This window comes from Sciurus vulgaris (genome assembly GCF_902686455.1).
Source record: "Sciurus vulgaris genome assembly, chromosome: 7".
NCBI classification, from domain to species: domain Eukaryota; kingdom Metazoa; phylum Chordata; class Mammalia; order Rodentia; family Sciuridae; genus Sciurus; species Sciurus vulgaris.
Window position 1 is genome coordinate 102269278 of NC_136467.1, and position 20391 is coordinate 102289668.

At 32.7% G+C, this 20391-nt stretch overlaps 1 protein-coding gene across 1 annotated transcript in view; it reads left to right on the forward strand.

The window, feature by feature from the left end:
- BMP5 (bone morphogenetic protein 5) overlaps nucleotides 1–20391 on the forward strand; it is a 111001-nt gene that overhangs the window by 69958 nt on the left and 20652 nt on the right. The window contains exon 3 of the mRNA XM_079147644.1: nucleotides 3079–3227. Within this exon, the coding sequence (XP_079003770.1) occupies nucleotides 3079–3227 (149 nt within the window). The remainder of the gene's footprint in view (nucleotides 1–3078; nucleotides 3228–20391) is intronic.

A 20391-nucleotide genomic window follows, 5' to 3' on the forward strand; every position in this document is an offset into this window, starting at 1 on the left:
TTACAATCCTCCTCCCTGGGTATCAGAGTAGCTGCGAGTATAAGTATGCATTGTTGTACCTGTTATATCCTTTATCCATTAAATAAGATTCAGCATTCAAAAATGCATGATGACTTCATTAGCTATAAACAAATTATTATGCTGATTTCTATCCTGATTTATATCATTCAGGCAAATGCTGAAATTTTACCTGAAATGGAAAAACACAATTTTAGTAGTTACACATTTCTATCAATATAAATTTATCTTCATCTATTTGTTTTCACAAACATTTCAATATTGATAAATGCTGTAATGCCAACAAAGACTGCATATTTTCATATGAGATTTTCCTCCTTTTATAAAAGAAATACTTCTAAACGTGTTATAGGCTGAATTGTGAGTCCCTCCCCACAAGTTTATTTGTTCAAGTCTTAGCATTCAATAAATCTTAGCCTCTAGAATGTGAGCTAATTTGGAGATAGGTGCTTTGCAGAGGTAATCAAGTTGAAGTAAGGTCATTAGGATAGGTCCTGATTTAGTTTGAGTAGTGTCCTATTAAAAGGGGAAGTTTGGACACAGAGACGTTTACAGAGGGAAGATGATGTGAAGAGACACAGGGAGAAGACAGCCATATAAATGCTAAGAGTCCGAAACAGCTTCTTCCGTTAGACTTCAGAATTCTGCTAACTTTGAGTTTGGAAGTATATCCTCCAATATTATGAGACAATAAATTCCTCTTGTTAAAATCTCTTAGTTTTTCATATTATACTATAAAAACCTTGGGAAGTTAACACAAATGCCATTCTAAAATATTTGCTTACATTCATTCATGTAAATGGATTTTATTTCCTTTGCTAGAAGGTAGATTTTAATTTTAGTTTTGGTAAAATCAATTTTACCAAAGTAAAGGAGTTGGAGAATTATTTCTGCTATAAATAGATATATTTTCTATATGTGATTTCTCTCTATACTTTTAAATGAATAAATATTTAAAAATTTCTTATATTAGATATTGTAAGAAATTCTTCAAAGTTAAATAAATAGTAAGACAGAACAACTTTAACATGTTTACTTTATCCTGTTCATAGGTATTTTGCTATTTCCACTGTTCCATATTTTAGCAGACACACTTTATGCTTCAAAAAGAAATCACATTTAACTTTTGAAGAATGGGTGGGGATTTATTTTTAAGATACTACATGAAATATGCTAGCTGAGTAAAAATTACAGAATTGCTTCACTGAGTATTAGTAATAGATTTGATTTTCCAAAGAGATATGTCTTTCAAAAGTTATCTTTGTTCTTTTTTATTTTTCAAGTGTTTTAAGGGATGGCATTTATAAGCTTTGTGGAGTTGATTAGGACATTTTTTACCACATTTCAAGTGAAACTTGAAAGTAGTGGAGCCCTTGAGTATTTCTCAAGTCACAGAGTGACTCCTTTTTCTATTTAAGAAGTGAATATTATATTTTATTCCAAGATCACAGTCTCAGAGATATTTACCAAATATCTCAAAACTTTAAAGACAATCCTTCTTTTCTTGAATTTCTTTTTTCATGTGGGTTTTTAAGTTAGGAGAAAGAGAAAGAATTTGATTGACATTCTGTTATGCTGTGACTATAATGGGTCCTTAATATTCAAGTTTGAACTAAGTGAATACTTCCATTGCTTTGTACTGTATGCTTGTCATGTCTGCAGTATCTGAAACTGAGTCATTTATCACATCTGAAAAAGCAGCAGAGGGCTTCCTGTAGCAAACACTATTATTGAAGTTGTGTAAAGAGACTAAAGTATGTATAATTCAATATAGGGTAGCCAAATGATTTAACTGATCCTATTACACTTACTTTAATTGATTTAGGTCAATGGGAGAATAGTGTAAGTTAAGCTAAAGAAGCAAAGATGTCATTTTTAAAACATGCAATGAGTTTGTTTTACTTTCATTTCTGTTAATCATAGTTCTTATTTTCAATTTCAGTGTTTTTGTTCCTAAAAAAGTAATATATATGATTTATTCAAAATTTGTTTTATACATTTTGTAAACCACTTTTGAAGTGACTTCTATGATGTAGATACCTGACAAATGCAGAATAGTACTTATTATGACATACCTCCGATTTCTCTATGTAAATAATATGCTTTTAAATAGATTCAGCATAGTATAAAAGGTCAAAAATGTAATAGCGCTATTTCTACTTTACCTTGAAGAATTTCCAATTTTGATATAATTAACCTATTTGAACCTTAATTTCATCAGTATGAAAGATTAAGTAAAGATTAATAAAGATAAAATGTCAGAAATGGCATTTAGTTCAGAGACTGCTGGTATAATGAAACAATAAACAAAATAATCTCTTATAACTGAACAAATACATACATTTGTAAATTTAATACTAAAATCAAATTTCATAAATGTTAACAACCATACCCTGTGCAGGCTATCCTGGAACAGGCGAGTTCCTTTTCACAGCCCCAACTGTCCCCAGGGACTTACTCTTGCAGAAGATGTTACAGTCAGTCATAGTAGGATGTGCTTCTCAACTCATGGGATTCATCACTTAATCCAACAGTGCCCTCTGAGACCCCTCTTGGCCTTCAGTATCCATACAACAATTATAATGAAAAATGGAAAATATTAGAAAACTATTTCTGAAACAGATGCTTGAATCATACCCTGCCTGTACTTCATTCTTTTGAGAATCCATATTCATCTAAAATGGAGCAGCTTCTTTCATTTCTGTCTGTATTCATTTGATCTTTTGTTTTGAGGGCTACTTACAAATAAGGATGTTAGTTTGGGAGAACACTGATGACCAGGGACCAGATTAAGACCACTAAGTCAGTTTGGAAAGGCCAGTGAGAAGTAGGAAAATGGAAATTACTTTCAGATATTACTAATCTGCATCAGGTTTGGATTAGGAGACCAGCAATAAAGGTTCTGCATCTTATTACTCATCACTTGAGTCACTTGTTCCCTTGTTCTTTAATCAACTCCTGTTATTTTAAAGAGTCATTTTGAAATGTTTTCACTTAAGGATAGGAAATGATGATCTTTATTCAAACCTTTAACTTATTTTTTGTTCCTTTTCTCCTTAGGGATGCAGATCTGTTCCTGTTAGACACAAGAAGAGTTCAAGCTTTAGATGTGGGTTGGCTTGTCTTTGATATCACTGTGACCAGCAATCATTGGGTGATTAATCCACAGAACAATTTGGGCTTACAGCTCTGTGCAGAAACAGGGGATGGTAAGCACTGAATTTCATATATTTTTTGTGGGTCTTGTTTGGACACATTGAGAGGCATGGTTTTTTGTGGGATTTGACCTATATGTTTTATTTGTAAGCTAACACATTCCATCTGATCTTTCAGTATATTAATTAGTTAACTGATTTATGAACACATTTATCCAGGACACATTTATTGTTAGTCTTTGAGGTTGGAGGTAAAGAAAAAGAATGTACTGCTCCTGTCCTCAGGGAATCTTGAGTCTGGTGTTCAAGACCTGTGTGTAAACAAGTAACTACTGTAGAGTAGGAATACCAAAAGAAAGTCATGTGCAAAGTGCTATGGATCTATGTTTTGATTGTGGTGTTGGTTGTTCAACTATTTAATTTGTAAAAGTTTATAAGTCTGTACATCAAAGAAGAGTGAGAATTACTGTAGGCAAACTTTATCTCAAAATGGGACTAAAAAGTGACAAATATCCAAAAAATGCTGGGGAAACCAAGGAGCTATCAATGATATAAGGGAGGAGAGGATGAGATTCAAACAAGAGTCTCAAAATTTCATAAAATCATATCAAATTAGACCTTAATACAGTCCCATGTTTGATCAAAGACAATTGTTCCAGAATCATTTGGGGTTGTGGCTCAGTGGTAGAGCACTAGCCCCTCAAATGGGAGACACTGGGTTTGATCCTCAGCAACATGTAAAAATAAAAGTATTGTGTTCATCTACAACTAAAAAAATAATAATGAAAAAAAAAAAAGAAACAGAAGCCACAGAAGAAATTCTAATTCTTATGCTCCCAATTTCCTTGAGTCCCTACTATTTGCCATGTGTTTGATTGGATACTGAAGATACAATGGTGAGCAAATGCAGAGATGCTCCTTGAGGTTTGTAGTCACATGAGACATGGGGTAGTAATCACACAGTATTCTTAGTGAATGTGTACCACTCTAAGTTGAGAAGTCTGGGGGACATGTGAACATCCATGAGCAGATGTGAGCTACAGTCTGAAAGACAAAGAAGATATGATTAGGGGAAGAAATTGGTGGGGGTGGGGACAGGCATTTCAGAGAAATGGAACATAATTTGTAAAGACTATGTGAGAGGGACTTTGGCACATTCAATTAGAGGGTCAGGGAAGCCAAGGTCAATATATTCAGAGCTTTGTCAGCCTCTAATCACTCCAGAGTCCAAACATTCCAAATTGATATTTGGACTTCCAGGTCATTTAAAATCGTGTTTTTCAGGATTGGAGGATAGAACATAATGTCTTTAATGATGTGTTAACTTGATTAATGATTTTTAAAACATTTAGTAATACATTATGAGGATCTATGTGGTGCTCATGCCTCCACCCTACAAATGTTAAATCAGGCTTAGGGAGGGTAACCTTTAAAAGATAATTAAGAAGAAAATATACCTTATTTAAATTCACTGCCTTTAGCTTGTTTCAGAATCAGGCAAAAGAAAATTCATCACAGAGCCTCTCTCATTCATTCCTCCTCTCTGTATTTCACTAAATCCTACTTAATAAGCTACAGAGTTAAGTACAAGTCAGGTCTGTCTGGGACAGACTAAGACTTCCTTGGTGGTGTTTTTCCACCTATAATAGCTCACAGCCTGTGGATCATATCATAAACAGTGTTGTGCTCCAACGATTGAGCATTGGGAATGAGGATGGCAGAAACAAATTAAGTAGATCACAGGGTTTGTCTAGTGAAGTTTTATGAACCTCAAATTCTGATCTGCATAAAGAAAGTTCTCACTGAGAGTGTTAGTGACAAAGTTTCAGATCTTCCCTCCACCGAATCCAGACCTTTCTATAGATCTTAATTACAATGCTGAATTTTTGAAGTTTTATAAACAATTCAAGTATTTTAGATTATAGGTTATTTCCCAATTATGGTTTTGAGATTATTGTTAAGGATCCTCAGAGTTCAAGCATTATAAGTGTAGGCTGAGAAAAGCACACATTTAAATAATCTTCCAAGAATTCTTACAATGTTAAACTACTGTACATTTATGGTCAGAAATGTGACTGGGAAATCGGCACCGTGGGGGTAAGCCAATCATTTCTTCCCTGGTATGTGGCCCAAACAAGAGAAATTAAATTAGTGGTATGTGCTTCTCCCAGTCTTCTCCTTGGGGATATGCTTGAAATGTCTAACTAAACAAATCAAGAAATCTATGAAATATGATCAGCCTGTTTCCTTTTGATTTCCATTCCCCCCTTTCGCCTCACATGAATTTTCTTAAGTTTCTTTCTTTTGCTTTTCCCACTCTTATATTTCTTTTCTTTCTTTTATGATTTGTATAACTTAATATCTGTCTTTTTGTGAATTTGTCTTTTTTTCTCTGAGAACTACTTTGTATTTTGAGTTTTCCTTTCTCCCAATTTATTTCTCTTTTATCTAATAGGTAATTTTAAAGTACTATTATATTATTTCTCTTTTTTGAACCTAAAATAAACTAATATTTAACTCTTCAAAGGTTTCCAAATTTAAGGATTTGTTTTGAGATATGCAACCTTTTTGGTTTTTCTTTGTTTCTCTAATATGGTCTAATTTAGAGTATATTAAAATGGCTACATGTGCCAGGCTAGCTGAATTTTTGCATTTATGCAATCCTTAAAACAGATTTTAACCAGAAGTGGAGCATACATGGCCTTGGAAAAGCAAGTGACCCTCCTGGTACCTTAGTTTTATTAACTGCAACCTCATGAATAGTATACACATGATGTTTTTCTATAAATATGAATAACCAGATGCTTCAGCTTGTTAGAGCTTCACTCATTACCACGGTTGGCATTCCCAATGTGACATTGCTTCTAACTGAGCCAACAGACCATCTTTTATTGGCAATAATGGATTCTGAATATGTTTATTTCTCAGCAAAAGAAATTGGAAATCATAAAAGGATGCTACTCAGGAAAATCTGCTTTCAAATTCATTTGCTGACTATTACTCATTAGTTCATTTGCCCGACATAAAATTACTGTCTACACATGTTAAAAGGTGGAATGTTCAAAGAGCATATATCTGGGAGACAGATATGTGTGTGTGTGTGTGTGTGTGTGTGTGTGTGTGTGTATTTAACTCTAGAAAGAATAAAATGCCTTAGTGATAAAAATATGCAATTAAGACCCTGTGAAAGTCAGAATATAGATGATTAAGAGCAAATAGAACAAAGCAAAAAGAGCCATGGTGGGGGTGACTTTTAAGCTGCATCAGCTGTGTAGGATATTAATAGAGATGAAGGAGGAGTCATGGGGGTGGTAGTGAGAACAAGAGAGAATTCATTCCTGGATGAGGAAACAACATGAGTAAATGCATAGAATGGCAAATGCATGGCATATTCTGGAAAAAAGTTAATTAGTCTAGAGTTGGATAGAACAACATTTATGCACAAAATATGGTTGCAGATGCTACTAGGAAAGCAATCTAGGAACAATTCATGGGAGAATCATGGAATCTAAATTAAGTACACTGTACTCATGTAACTTAGTTTCTAAGTTATAAAAGAACTAGGCTTGTTGCTTTAATAAATCACAGGAACACAACTATGATTACATAGTTGATTGAGTATCAGTTTCAGGAGGTCCTGGCATGCGTATCTCTCCTTCATAACTATATCCTCGATGCTTAGCATTAATGCAGGTTGTAGGTGCTAAAAACATGTTGTAGGAGACATTGAATGAGCTTGTTGTTAAAAAAGTTCTTACAGGCCACCTGCCAGTGAATGTATCTAAAGAAGACTTTTTGATGTGTATTTGAGGATTTTCTTAACCAAACCAATTTGATGTAACACAGGAGCCAAATTTTGTAGAGCAAACCACAGTGCAGTAGTTAAATAGTTTTGATTATAAGGTGAGAAGAGTCAGTGATGTATATTATTAAAGTTTGTTTATCCTGCTTCAGTGAAGAAAAAAATAGCAAAGAGGACTAAATATATTTTGGAAATCAGAAGGCTGTTGAAATCAAAAGTAGCATTATGATTCCTCAGAGAGCCTGTGGAAAATATGGCAGTTTGTGAAATACTCTTTTTAGAAATTTGACAAATGAACTGCAATAGATTTGGCAAGAGAGCTTAAGGACATTTTATTGAATGTTTTTATGCTAAACAGATAATTCTCTGAGCTCCATATGTTTGTTTCAGCAAAATAAAGCAAACAAATGAGCAAGCAAATTAAAAAAAAAAAAAAGCATAGCTGGTGTTTTTTTCATTTTTTCATATACAGTTTAATGTTAGAACAATGATATGGTACAACGAAGGACTAACTTAATAATATCATAAAATAAAATATGGGTAACTTGAAGATAGAGTTAGTGCTAGTCTTTTAAACATGTTTAAGCAGATTTTAAGAAAGAGTTTCTTAGTGGCAAAACCCAAAGATTCGAGACAAGTTGTTTTATACAATTATGAAAAATCATTTTCAAAGTTCTCAAGAACTCTCTTTTGTGGTTAATAAATCTTTATGATAAAATAGGTACTATTTTTATTTTTAATAGCAAATGAGTAAGCTTATATCTGTAGTGTAGTTTATTGTACGATTTTCAGTTCCCTAAATTGTGGACACATTAATCATCTGACTTATTAGTTCTTTATTAACATTCCTGATAAATTAATGGCAATGAATTTTTTCCTACACATATGCAATGGTTTATTATACAGATAGCAATTTCATCTAGCTTTTAAGAGTTGGATTTTCCTCTAAAAACTCTAATTTTCCATTATTTAATGCTTTATATAGTTTTAACTTTCCAAGTAAACTAATTCTTTTTTCAATCATAGATTTACAGAATAATTTAAAGAAGGAAAAACAGAGATAGTATTTTGGGGTTCATTAGAATGTCTTTTAAAAAACCCCATGTTTTCAAACATTTTAGGGCTGGCAATACTCAGAATGAATTTTGCCGATGACTTTTTTCTCTTTTACCCAAACCCACTTATATGTCAAGCAAAATTCAGTCCGTATGTTTCTGATTCATTTGTATTCAAGTCATCAAAGTGTATTTTGTCAGAATATTGTTTAATGTCCAAGAAACAGTGTAAGGTTCTTTTTAATATAAGACTCTAAAAGTCATTTTTCTTTGAATAAAGCCATGGCCTAATATCGAGGTAAACCTTTGGATTTAAATTCAGAGATTTCGAAGTTTCATTGAATTTTGTACCAAAATCAAAGAAAAGATTTCAGAAAAAGAGGTATTAAACTGTCATATTAAATCCCATTATAATTGGTACTTAACTATAAAATAAACTTATTGGCATTGCTTATAGATAACTTAGAATTTAAAGTTTTAATATTTAATTTAAATGAGGATAAATAGAATCAATAAATATTCTGGATATATAAATCGCAAGAAGAAATCTTTAGGAAAATATATTAAGATATAGTGATGCTGATAAGCATCAATATTTTAATAAATATTAAAGTAAAATGAATATGATAGCAATTACCCCACAAGAAGTGTGAGGTTGTGTGGTAGTAGTACCTAGCATGTGGAAGGGCAGAAATTCAGGTCTGTATGCTAAATTGGACTAGAGATTGCACAGTGACTTTTCACTTACCACAGCTCTGGGAGGTCCTCCTTTCACTTAGTATAAGGTCTTTATGCAGGCAATTGTACAGATGATTTAAGGAAGGTTTAGATAAGTTTACAAGTCAAACTCTGTATGACAGAGAAAGAGTTCTTAACCTAAGTTCTATTTAACTTAGTAAGTCCTGGAATATATTCTTTTTAGATGGAAATTTCTGGATAAATCCACAGGGAAAAGGTAAAATTGACACATGGTCTAAATCTTTGAGTTGGCAGCACAGAGTATAGGTTGTTTTGTTCTTAGGTTCATTTTTAATAACTTTGACAAAAGATTATTGGTAAGAAACTTTTAAATATGTTCCAATCTAGGACATGAAGCCAAGAGGTATTAACACAAAGAGACATGTGTCATGGTCAACTGAAACTTATATTGGTTGGCTATTCTTAGATAACATGGAATATTAAATTATTATTGCTTAATGTGGTACTAAGTCTCAATTATTTTATTTTTAGAAAAACAATAGCTATTTGGGGATAACTAGTTGCACCAAATGAAATAGTACAAACAGCTTTTTGTCACTCAATATGGTTACATATACAAAGATAATTTATGAAAGGCTGTCTTGCATTAATATCAGAAAAAAATTTTCAACCTAAAGATGCCTCAGTATAAATTAGTATTTCACTTAATAACCTATTAATAAGCCTTAAACATTACAATGATTTCTTACAGAGAAAGCAGAATTACAAGCAGGAGTTTAATACTCATAGAACACATGGTTCAAGAAATAATGATACTATTTGCCAAAGACTGGGACTAATGGTTCCTAATATATGTGATGCTGATATTTATAGCAAAAATCACCTCTATATAAATAATATTTCTTATAAAAGAATGAGAAAACAAAGAGATTTCATGAATTAGTTGGAAGAACATTAAAGCAGACCTTGAAATTCAAGAAAACAGACCACTGTGGAGGCCTCCTGCTCAGATTATAAGCTGTACTGGTCTGCATGTGTTTCCCACATATGTAAAGATGATAAGTGTTTATATGCATTTGAATATGTCTCAATGAAACCCGTCAATGGAAATAATCAATATGTACCAATAAAAATAATAAAGTTACATCTTTATTCTGCTTTTTGGTTCACAAGAGTTTTTTCTATTCTATTTTGATAGTACCAAAATTTATTTTCCCTTTATTTTCAACAATGCTATTGTAAAAAATTCCAAAACATCTTCAGTTATCAGACAAATTAAGTTGCAAATGAAGATATTAAATTTCATTACCCACAATTTTTCCATTTTCTGTACTCTTTAACCTGTGATTGTTTTTCACTTATTCCAGAAGTTGACAACTGCTATGGCTATGTTAATAAGGTATATGGTTTGGATATGAAGTGTCCCCAAAGACTCATGTGTTGAAATCTTGGTCCCCAGTGCAGCAATGTTAGAGGTGGGATTTGGGGAAGTGATGGCATCATGAGGGCTCTGACCTCATCAATGGATTAATCCATTAAGGGATTCATAATTAGATGGCATTATTAGGAGGTGGTATAATCTGGAAAAGGTGGGGCTTAGTTGGAGGAAGTGGGTGACTAGGGGTGTACCCTGGAAGGACTTATTTTGTCCTAGGTTCCTTCCTTACTCTCTGCATCCTGGCTACCCTGAGGTAAGCAGCTTTTCTTCACCTGCCCTTCTGTCATGATGTCCTGGTTTGCCACACGTCCAGAAACAGTGGAGACAGCTGATGGTGAACTGAAACCTCTGAAACCTTGAGCCAGCATAAATCAATCCTCTGTTATATCTTTTTTCTCATGTACTTTGTCAGCAATGGAAAATCTAACATATGGTATGAAATTAGATGTTTTCTACAGGCTTGATTTCTTTTAAAATTTCTATTGTTCCTTACTGTACGAGGAGTAATTTAACATACTAATAAAATTTGTGTTCAAAATTGCTATATCTTGTAATATCTCCTAAATATGTCCTGTTAAAATCACATTTTTCCAAAATTTCATGATGTCTTTTGAATAACAGCATATTCCCAGTTAGAAAAACAGTCTAATATCTAATGTTTGCATGTGATTAGTGTACAAAAGTGTATGTTGCTGATTTTTTCCTTTTACTTTATTAAAAATAAGTATGTTTGTATGACAGATAAAGAGATATATATTCTTAATAAGTTAAACTTAATAAGTTCTGGGATACATTCTTTTTAAATAGAAGTTTCTGGCTAAGTAAGTTTGTCACATTATCCTTAGTAACCTTTAGACAGTAATTTTTACCTCAGGGAAAAAAATATCTAAAAATTAAGCATCTGTTGTCAAATGACTGTCTTGTGTTAAGGGTCAGATGATCTATGTGGTTGGTTAATCTGAATATCAGCTGACAGAGCTAATAAATAGCAGAAGAAATTCAAAGATCCAGGGTGATATTTTTCTTTTCCTCCTGGTGTTTTGACTACAGTTTCTCATTATTATTTATCTAAGTTCACAAAGTTGAATTATGTCCACTTATCACAGGATCTTTTAAACATCTTAAGATTTGATAATATTTCCCTCCCTTTTCTGAACTTTATCATAAAGCAATTAAGTCATTTTTGTTTATAAAACCATATGGCTCCCTTTGTGCTGAATTTATGGTGATGACAATTAGATTTAAATACATAAATGAGAGTCTTTATATCAGGAAACAACAAGTTTCACATATCTTGCTAGATGTTCTGAAAGGAAAAACACATTCCCATGATTCCTTCTAGATAAATATTATAAATAAGTAGTCATTTATGTATTGTTTCAAGTTAAGGATAAGCAGAGCTTGAGTCTTAAATAAATATTTAATAATAAATTAGGAGGATAGTTGAAAATAATTATCTTCAGATACTTTAAGAAATTAAATTAAAAAGTTGGACTCTTTCTCCATAGTCCAGAAGTCATATAAATGTGCAAAAAGGGCAGATTTAGGACCCAGTGCAAGAAAAATGTGCCTGAAAAATGGCAGTTAATGTTCATGGGATTGTTTGTTTTGTGAGGGAGTCATCTCCATGAGACTGGAAGAATTAATCATTTAGCTGATCTTTTGTCTAGGGATTATAGCAAGAAATAATTTCTCAGGTAATTTCTAAGGTTGCTTAGAATGTTACTATACTACATAATGTAAGCCAATTGTAACCTATAAGCATGTAATTACACTTTAAGCATCATATATATGTTAATAATATATGCAGAATAGTACATAAATAGAAATGTGTCACTTTAAATAGCTATATTCAAACCGAAACTCAAGATATTGATTGTCATGTGTAAAGTCAGAGATGAGGAAACTGGGCAAAAGGAAGCAAGAAAGGTGACATCTTTATTTATGTGTGTAGAGGGGAAATATCCAGACACATACACATCAAGTGAACATGTGTGAGATTAAAAATAAATTCTTAATTGAAAATCTGTATTTGTTGAAGTTACCAGAAAATTCTTTGTTGCAGTTAGGTCTATATTTTCTTCTACTTTTAAGTGTGCTATAAGTTACTTACAATCATAGCACAACATAAAACTCAATCTAAAATTTTCCAGAGCATATCAATTTTATTTGCATAGTTTTATTTTATTTTTTGCTGTACTGGAGAGTAACCCAGAACCCCCTGCATATTAGGCAAATCTCTGCCACTGAGTGACATCCTGAACACCCAGAACACTTTAGAGTGACTTCTGTTCCATCATATTTCTTTAAAATTTAACGAATATTAAAACAGAAATTAATCTATAGGAATGAATGAGATTCTGAAAATCATTTTCTATATGAATTAAGCCATGGAGAGATATTTTAAAGATGGCTAAAGGAAACAAGTGCATTGGTCATTTTAATGTGAATGTTTATAAAAGGAGATACTGAGAAAATTTTTGTACATTTGTAGTAAAAATTACTAGATTTCTACTGAAAATAAAGATGACATAAATTTCCCTTGGGGTTTAAAATCAGTGTTTATTAATTTGTCAAACCCAAGTAGGCTGTGACCTGTGGATTTTCTAACTTGGGTAAAATCTTAAAACACATTATAGAATATAAATCTGTCCTGCATGCTTTAGTTTTTTACCATTTGCCCACTACTTACAAATGTTCAAAATCATCAATGTGTCTTTCATGGCTAGAGTAAATAAATGTGAATATTGGAACACTGCTAAATTTCTACTTTGTTCAACTGAAGAATTCATTTATTTTTATTATTAATCATGATTTTCATAAACTATACTTGATGTGTTTTTAAACATATCAACATTTATTTTCTGTCTACACAAATATCTGCTCTTATATACTCTTATTTTGGCAATTTTTTAAAATATTAGCAACTGTTCTTCCATGATATTATTTCACATTTTAAAATTCTACATGGTTAATCCAGGTTTTGCCTCCTAGGGACATCTTTAATTCATTTATAATAAGTATTTAAACCATGCCTTTGCTGTGATGGTCAATTAAAATCATATTAATGATAGTAGTGGAAACTGACATTTTCTGACAGCTTACTAAAGGTCAGGCATTTTGCTAAATTCTTTAAAAGGAATGTCTACGTTTTCTTCTCTATTATTATCTCAGTTTGTACATGAAGAAATGGTCTTAGAAAGCATAAAAATCTTTTACTAATAAATAAAAAATGGGCTGGTTTTCAGAGCCTGTCTCTTATATACTAACTCTTGAAAATGATATTAATCTTGTACAAATTCCAAGCTAAAAAATGTACTTTTATAATTTCCTAATAAAATGATGTTATTAAAAATGGATATTATGGGACAAAATTGAATTTTATGTTGGATCTATTGAGAATTACCTATGAGTTTCTGTAGTTTCTGCCTGGAGTTTAATTGTGATCTGGCCCACAAAAAATAACAACATTTCTACCATTTTTTTCCTAAATCTGACTACTTCAATTTTTCTTTTAGCCTCTTACATAATCATAGTTAATTTGATAAATTCATAAATTGGAAAGAGGAAAATGTAACTTTTGTTTGTGATTTAGTTCAACATCTAATTAAATTTAGCTAAATTTAATTTATTTTAATTTGATAATGATCTTCCCCTTCTTTTTTCTCTTATGTCACTTAGTAATGTGTTCAGAACCCCTTCCATTATCTTCTCTATTTTATTTTCCCTAGCTCATGCTTCTTACTATGGAATCCTTATATCTATTCCTTTTCCCCTACCTCCTTTTTAAGACTTCATTTATTTGTTTTTAGTATACAACAGTTTTAAGTTCAGAGCAAAATAGAGAGGAAGATACTGAGATATCCCATCTGTCCCCCACCCCATATATACATAGCCTCCCCAACTGTCTACATACCCCACAACATGGTACATTTGTTATAGTTTATGAGTCTATATTGACACAGCAGTAGTGTTCATAGTTTATATTTAGTGTTGTACTTGTGCAGAGTAGTTTTTTCTGCCCTAAAAATATTCTATGCTCTGACTATTTCATGCCTCCTTCCCCACAGTCCCTGGCAACCACTGATCTTTTTACTCCAAAGTTTTTCCTTTTCCAGAATATTATATAGTTGGGTTTGTACAGTATGTAGCCTTTTAAGGCTTCTTTTATTTAAGAATATGCATTTACGTTTCCTCCATGATTGGAAGGCTGAAGCAGGAGGATCATAAATTTGAGGCAAGCCTGGGGAACTTAGCAAGATCCTGTCCCCAAATAAAATTTTTAAATGGGCTGGGAATGCACTTCAGTGGTCTAGTGTTTACCCAGCTCATTTCTTTTTATTACTGAATATTATTCTACTGTCTGTATGTACCAAAGTGTATTTATCCATTCACTACTGAAGGTCACTGTGGTGGCTTCTAAGTTTGGACAATTACTAATAAAACTGTTAGGAATATTCATATGCTGTTTTTTTTTTTTTTCCTATTTACCAAGATTTGCAGGTTCCCATAATAAGAATATGTTTAGTTTTATAAGAAACCACCAAATTTTCTTCCAAAGTGGTTGTGCCATTTTGCATTCCCATGTTGACCAATGAGTAAGGGTCTGTTGCTCCCCATCTTCACTAGCACTGGTGTCAGTGTTCTGGTTATTGACCCTTCTGATAGGTGTGCATTTCCCTGATGACATATGATGTGGAGCATCTTTTCACAGACTAATGTGCCATCTGTATATCTTCTTTGATGTGGTGTCTATTAACGTCCTTGACCCATTTGTTTTTAACTGGATAGTTTGACCTGAGTTTTAAGAGTGTTTTGTATATTTTATCAGATATGCCCTTGGCAAGTATTTTCTCGCTCTCTCTGGCTTGTGTTTTCATTCTATGGACAGAAGAAATTTTTAATCATAATGAAGTCCAGCTTTTCTGTTTTTTTTCAAGGATCATGCCTTCAGTAACCCCCTTCTCCACCTTTCCTTAAAGTTACCTGATGCTCAAGCTTGTAGTTTAACACAGGTGCAGCAGATTCACACTGAGGCTAATCAAGTAAAACTTTCTAAAACTTATTTACTTTTGCACAAAATGTCAGCATAAAATCCATCCTTTCTCTCAACCCACCACCCCATGTCCCAGTATTAAAGTCGATAATCAGCATTGTCTCAGCCCTAAAGAGGTCTTGTGCCACCTCGATTATGTTTGGGGAGCAACACATTGGGTAAACTTTTCCACTCAAAATTGAAAAGAAATACTTCTGTCACTTAAACCTATTTTTATTTGTCAGTGTGTTTTGCTTTTCTAAAAACCTCATATTTGAACAAAATGGTTTAAATGTAGTTTGCAGATCCTTTAATTTAGTTGAAAATGTAGACTTATGATCCTGATTTAAAAAAATCGATGTATATTTTTAATATCTGTATTATATTTTTCTTTAATCAGTACTTTGAAATGGACCTTATGCATAGCACAGTTTAGTCCTGTATAATGATTCATGGGGAGGAAATATTTTTTCCTTTATGAATACATGTGTTTATAAAATATATTAAGTAATAAATTAAAATATTCAAATATGTTGTTTTATCATGTCCGTTATATATACAACATTGTAAAATTAGGTTTTAAAAGTAATTGTTTTTGTTTGAACTTATAGTATATTTATATTTAAATGAGAGCTGCATGCTGAACATGATTTACTTATCCAAAGGTCAGCATCACAACTCCAGAACATACATGAAAAAGGGTTTTAAAATCAGTGATTTAAAGTAAGCAGTGACAAACAGGAGTTAGTTGTGGTTCATTATCTGGTGAAAGATATATTTTACCATTTTTAAATATTTCTCTTAATGGAAAGAGATATGAAAGTGTTTAGCTACATCTGTATTTCTGTTTTTGATTTTCCCTAATTCAGAACAGTAACTATGGAGCACCAATCTTGCCAAACAAATGACAATATCAGGAACATATTCCAGTTTTTGTTGCTCTATTCTCTATTCTAGACTCTTAACTATGGCTAAACTAATGATCTGAGGAGTAAATAGTTTTCATGGTAATATCAACTTACAGCCATGAAAAATATGAAACACTACTTATTATCATCATGCACTGGAGTTAACTCTGTCTTTTCTATTCTTCACTTAAGTTTAACTTCTTGTCGATACTGATTTCTCAAAGATATATTGCAAAAATAACTGTAGTGCTGGTGTTCACATAATGAGCCAAGTGGGAAGAGAGAAACTTTACCAGGAGGCATGAGCTGTCATTGTGGTTCTGTGCTACCAACAGTTAAACTTGACACACCTGGTGTAGGTTCACAAGGGAGAGAGGAAAACTGAACAGATATAAGCAAACAAACAAACAAACAAAAAGCTAACAACCAAATAGTATGTATTGTAAGTGGTGATCCCAACTTGGAATTAGAGGAAGCATACTATTATAGAGTAATTGCATACTCCAACTCCTTAAATATGCAAACTAATTTCTCTGTACTGTGATAAGTTTGTTTCTTTTTCTCTTGGTACTGGGGTTCAAATTCAAGGCTTCCTGCAAGCTAAGCAATTACTCTGCCATGGAGCTACATTTTCAACCCTTTTCATTTTTATTTTGGAGACAGGGTCTCACTAAGTTGTCCAGACTAGTCTTGAATTTGCAATCCTTCTGCCTCAGTCTCCCAACCATATGAGATTGTAGACATGTGCCTTACACAAGTTTCAATTTGAATGATAGAAACTGAGGAAACCACTGGCTTTTTCACAGCTGCCAAGAAGAATTGAATCCTTATATTCCTACTTCCTAAGGAAAGTCTGATCCTGAACTTAACAAAACAGGCAGCTATCACAATGTTCTTGACGTTTATAATATGTGTGCCACTGACAAGCATAAGATAGATGTTTTTTTCTCAATTCTTCTTCAGATGGAAAGCTTTTATTCAGAGATCCAAGATAAAAGCATCAGCCCTAACCAATTACTAACACTGTAATTTGAGGGAAGATCAAATTACTTCAGGATTGACAGGTTTGAGTTAAAATCTGACCCTTCTTGGAGATTGATTGATTAATTAATTATTTATTTGGTACTGGGGATTGAACCCAGGGGCACACAACCACTGAACCACATCTCTAGCCCTTTTATTTTTTATTTTGAGATAGGGTCTTACTAAGTTGCTGAGGCTGGCTGAATTTATAATCCTCCTGCCTTAGCCTCCTCAGTTGCTGGAATTAGAGGCATGAGTCGCTGTGCCCAACCTTTGAAAAGTATTTTAATCATTTTTTAAAAGATGTGACTGTTGCCTTATTGTGAGAAGTAAATAAGATGATGTATGTAAGTCAACAGGTAAGACATCTGTCTTTGATAGTTGGTAGCTGTTTCTTCTGTTTTAATTTCAGAAGTATTCAATCCATAAACCTTCTCAATTCCCAACTTTCCTGATTTGTTTGAAAGAATGTTTCTTATTACTCTTAGGTATCATCAGTTATGTTTATATCTGCAGGTATTCTTTTCATGATTTTTCTCTGATGGGACACAACCGATAGAAAAATGAAAATTCTTTTTATGCTATGAGGTCAGATGTTGCTTCTGACCTGTTGAGCAAAAGGTAAAAACTCCTGGAAACCAGCTATTATTATGCAAGCAAATGGTTCAGTGGATGCTTTTTCTCTGGGTGCCACCATGAAATCATGGTGATGTTTCTGGTGCCTAACGTAGAGTAGGCCTGCTTGCATTTTTGACATAGTTGGAGTCATAAGAAAACAATGAAGAAAAGTTCCATTTCTTTTTACCTGGAGAAATGCTTTGTGATCCTACCATCCTATGTGAGGGAATGTATTAAGCCCTTAATTAAGCTCTAAATGTCTTAACTACACATTTTTAGAAGTAAAAGTAGATACTTAGTATGGCATATTACATTGTATCTCAGTATTAGTTCTCCACTGTGTATTTTAGAAAATACCCTTTACTTTTTTCACTCTATCTCTTCATTAGTTATTAAAATAATTTATTATCCTTCCATTTTGGTAGTATAAAAGTAGTTTGTGATCATTTTGCAGATGCATTTATCAAATAATAGTGAGGTCAAATATTTAATGAACTATGATTTGCTGTATTATGTAAAGCTTTTGAATAATATATCAAATTCACTGATAAAAAGAACTTTTTTAGATGCAAATTTCCCAAGTAACTGCATTAAGTGTATTTCAAAGACCACTTTCACCAGCATAGATAAAATGCTGACTATTAAATTGCAGCTATGAAATAAACTGAGTTTTAGCTCTAAAAGTTCTTCATTGGTATTGTTATAACACATTATATTTTTAAAACTTTTGGTTGATTTCTGCTAAAACTTTGCTTCACAATAATTTTATTTGAATCTTCCATGCTTTTAAAGGAAAGAATTCTCTATGTACACTTTTTTATTTTAAAAAGTCACATAATAACTGGAAAATAGACTAAAAATAATTCACTCTTCTCATGGTTTTGTGAAAAGAATGTTTCTCCTTTCTTAAAATAAATGAGGGCTATACAACCAACTGCTAACCAATCTTTTGGGGGCATGTGAGAAAGGATGTCTGTAAAACTCATAGGGCCTCTGGGGAAAGGTGCTATATAAAGACGAGCTATTAAAAAGTCAGGGCTTTTGTGGAGGTAAACGATGATTCTTAGTATAAGATTTATATTTCCACCAGCTGAAAATATAGGGTCCCAAGATAAGGCATTTGTTGGGCTTATCATGCCTGAGATAGTAAACCCCTCATATGAGACCGAAGTCCATGGAAGGAGACTTGACATTTTCCATCACCTCAGCTCTGCCCTTTGCACAGTAAAATATTTTAACATTTTGGGCGACTTCCACAACTGGGCACAAACCTCTGGTCCTGCTCTTTTATGACTCTCAGTCTCTCTGTCCCCAGGCCCTCCTTCCTGGAGTCTCATGGGCTTCAGGTCCCAAGGGTTTGTGTTTTTCTTGTCATGCCTTTCGTCAGTCTGCCTGTGCTTGTGATCAAATATCCCCGTTCCTTTCCTAATCCCCACTATGTTCTCAAACTGTAGGGCATTACAGACTCTTCTGTATAATTTTTAGAAATAATGTCAACTCTTTTAAAAATCTCTTTTCTTTTAAGCTTTTCCACTCCTGTGTTCCCCAGTCAGAGAGGAAAATGAATTTCTTCTACTGCTGTTAAGTTACCAGAATCGGTACCAGGTTACTCATCCAAACTGAGTTCACATCAGTGTGTCAGGGAATGATCCCCACTACTCTCCTTGGATTTCACATCTCCAGTGTGTCTTTTTTTTTTTTTTTTTTTTTTCTTTCTTTCACAGGCAAAGAATCCTATGCTTGTTTACATATATCATTCCATTTTCCTGTCTCTTTTCTTTGATATATTTTATTATTAATATTGAATTATAAATATGCTTGAAGTAAAATCCAAGTGGTTATGTTTAAATCACTTTTAAATGCCTATAAAGATGAGAACAGAAAACTCTAACAAAGCATTGCATGACAAGCCTTGTTTGCTAAATGGAACTCAAGAATTACTGTGAAGAATCACTTAAAAATCTTACCTTGCACTCTACAGTTCAAACAAAGATTTCTCAAATACCAGTCAACAGTGAGTTTTCAGTATCACTGAAACAGTTTAAAATAACAGCTTTTCCTTGTTTTTGTTTGAGTTTATAAGGCCATATAAACCATTTTAAAATTTGAGCAGAAATGTTAAATTACATTTGTGGTATTTCATATCTGTGGCTTATATCTGGAAATAGGTCTATGTTTTTAATACAAAACTAAAAACTATGCAAAATTTTCATCAAAGTATAACAAGATTGAAATTGTAGCTAGATTACAATATGCTTAATTTAAGGCTATACTGAATTAAAGTATATATGGAATGTAAGTAGACAAAATTCTATCTTGCCTACATTACTTAAAATCTGATGTAAACATGATTTAGTCTGTATGCTGGGTAGCAAGTTCTGGACATTTTAAATCATCTGCTTCCAAAAAGGGTAAAATTCCAGTATAATTTAGAGTAACAGAATCTGTAATTTAAGAATATTAGAATCAAATTTAACCACAGGTTGAAAATAAGTGAAGATTAAGTAGATATGTGAATGAGAAACAATGAACTGATTTGTCTTCCATGAAGTGGTCTATAAAGGATGCTGCAAGTCTTTCTCAAAATGAAGGAAAGGTAATTTGTGTACCAGATTCATCACAGGTGTTTTGGGTTAAACA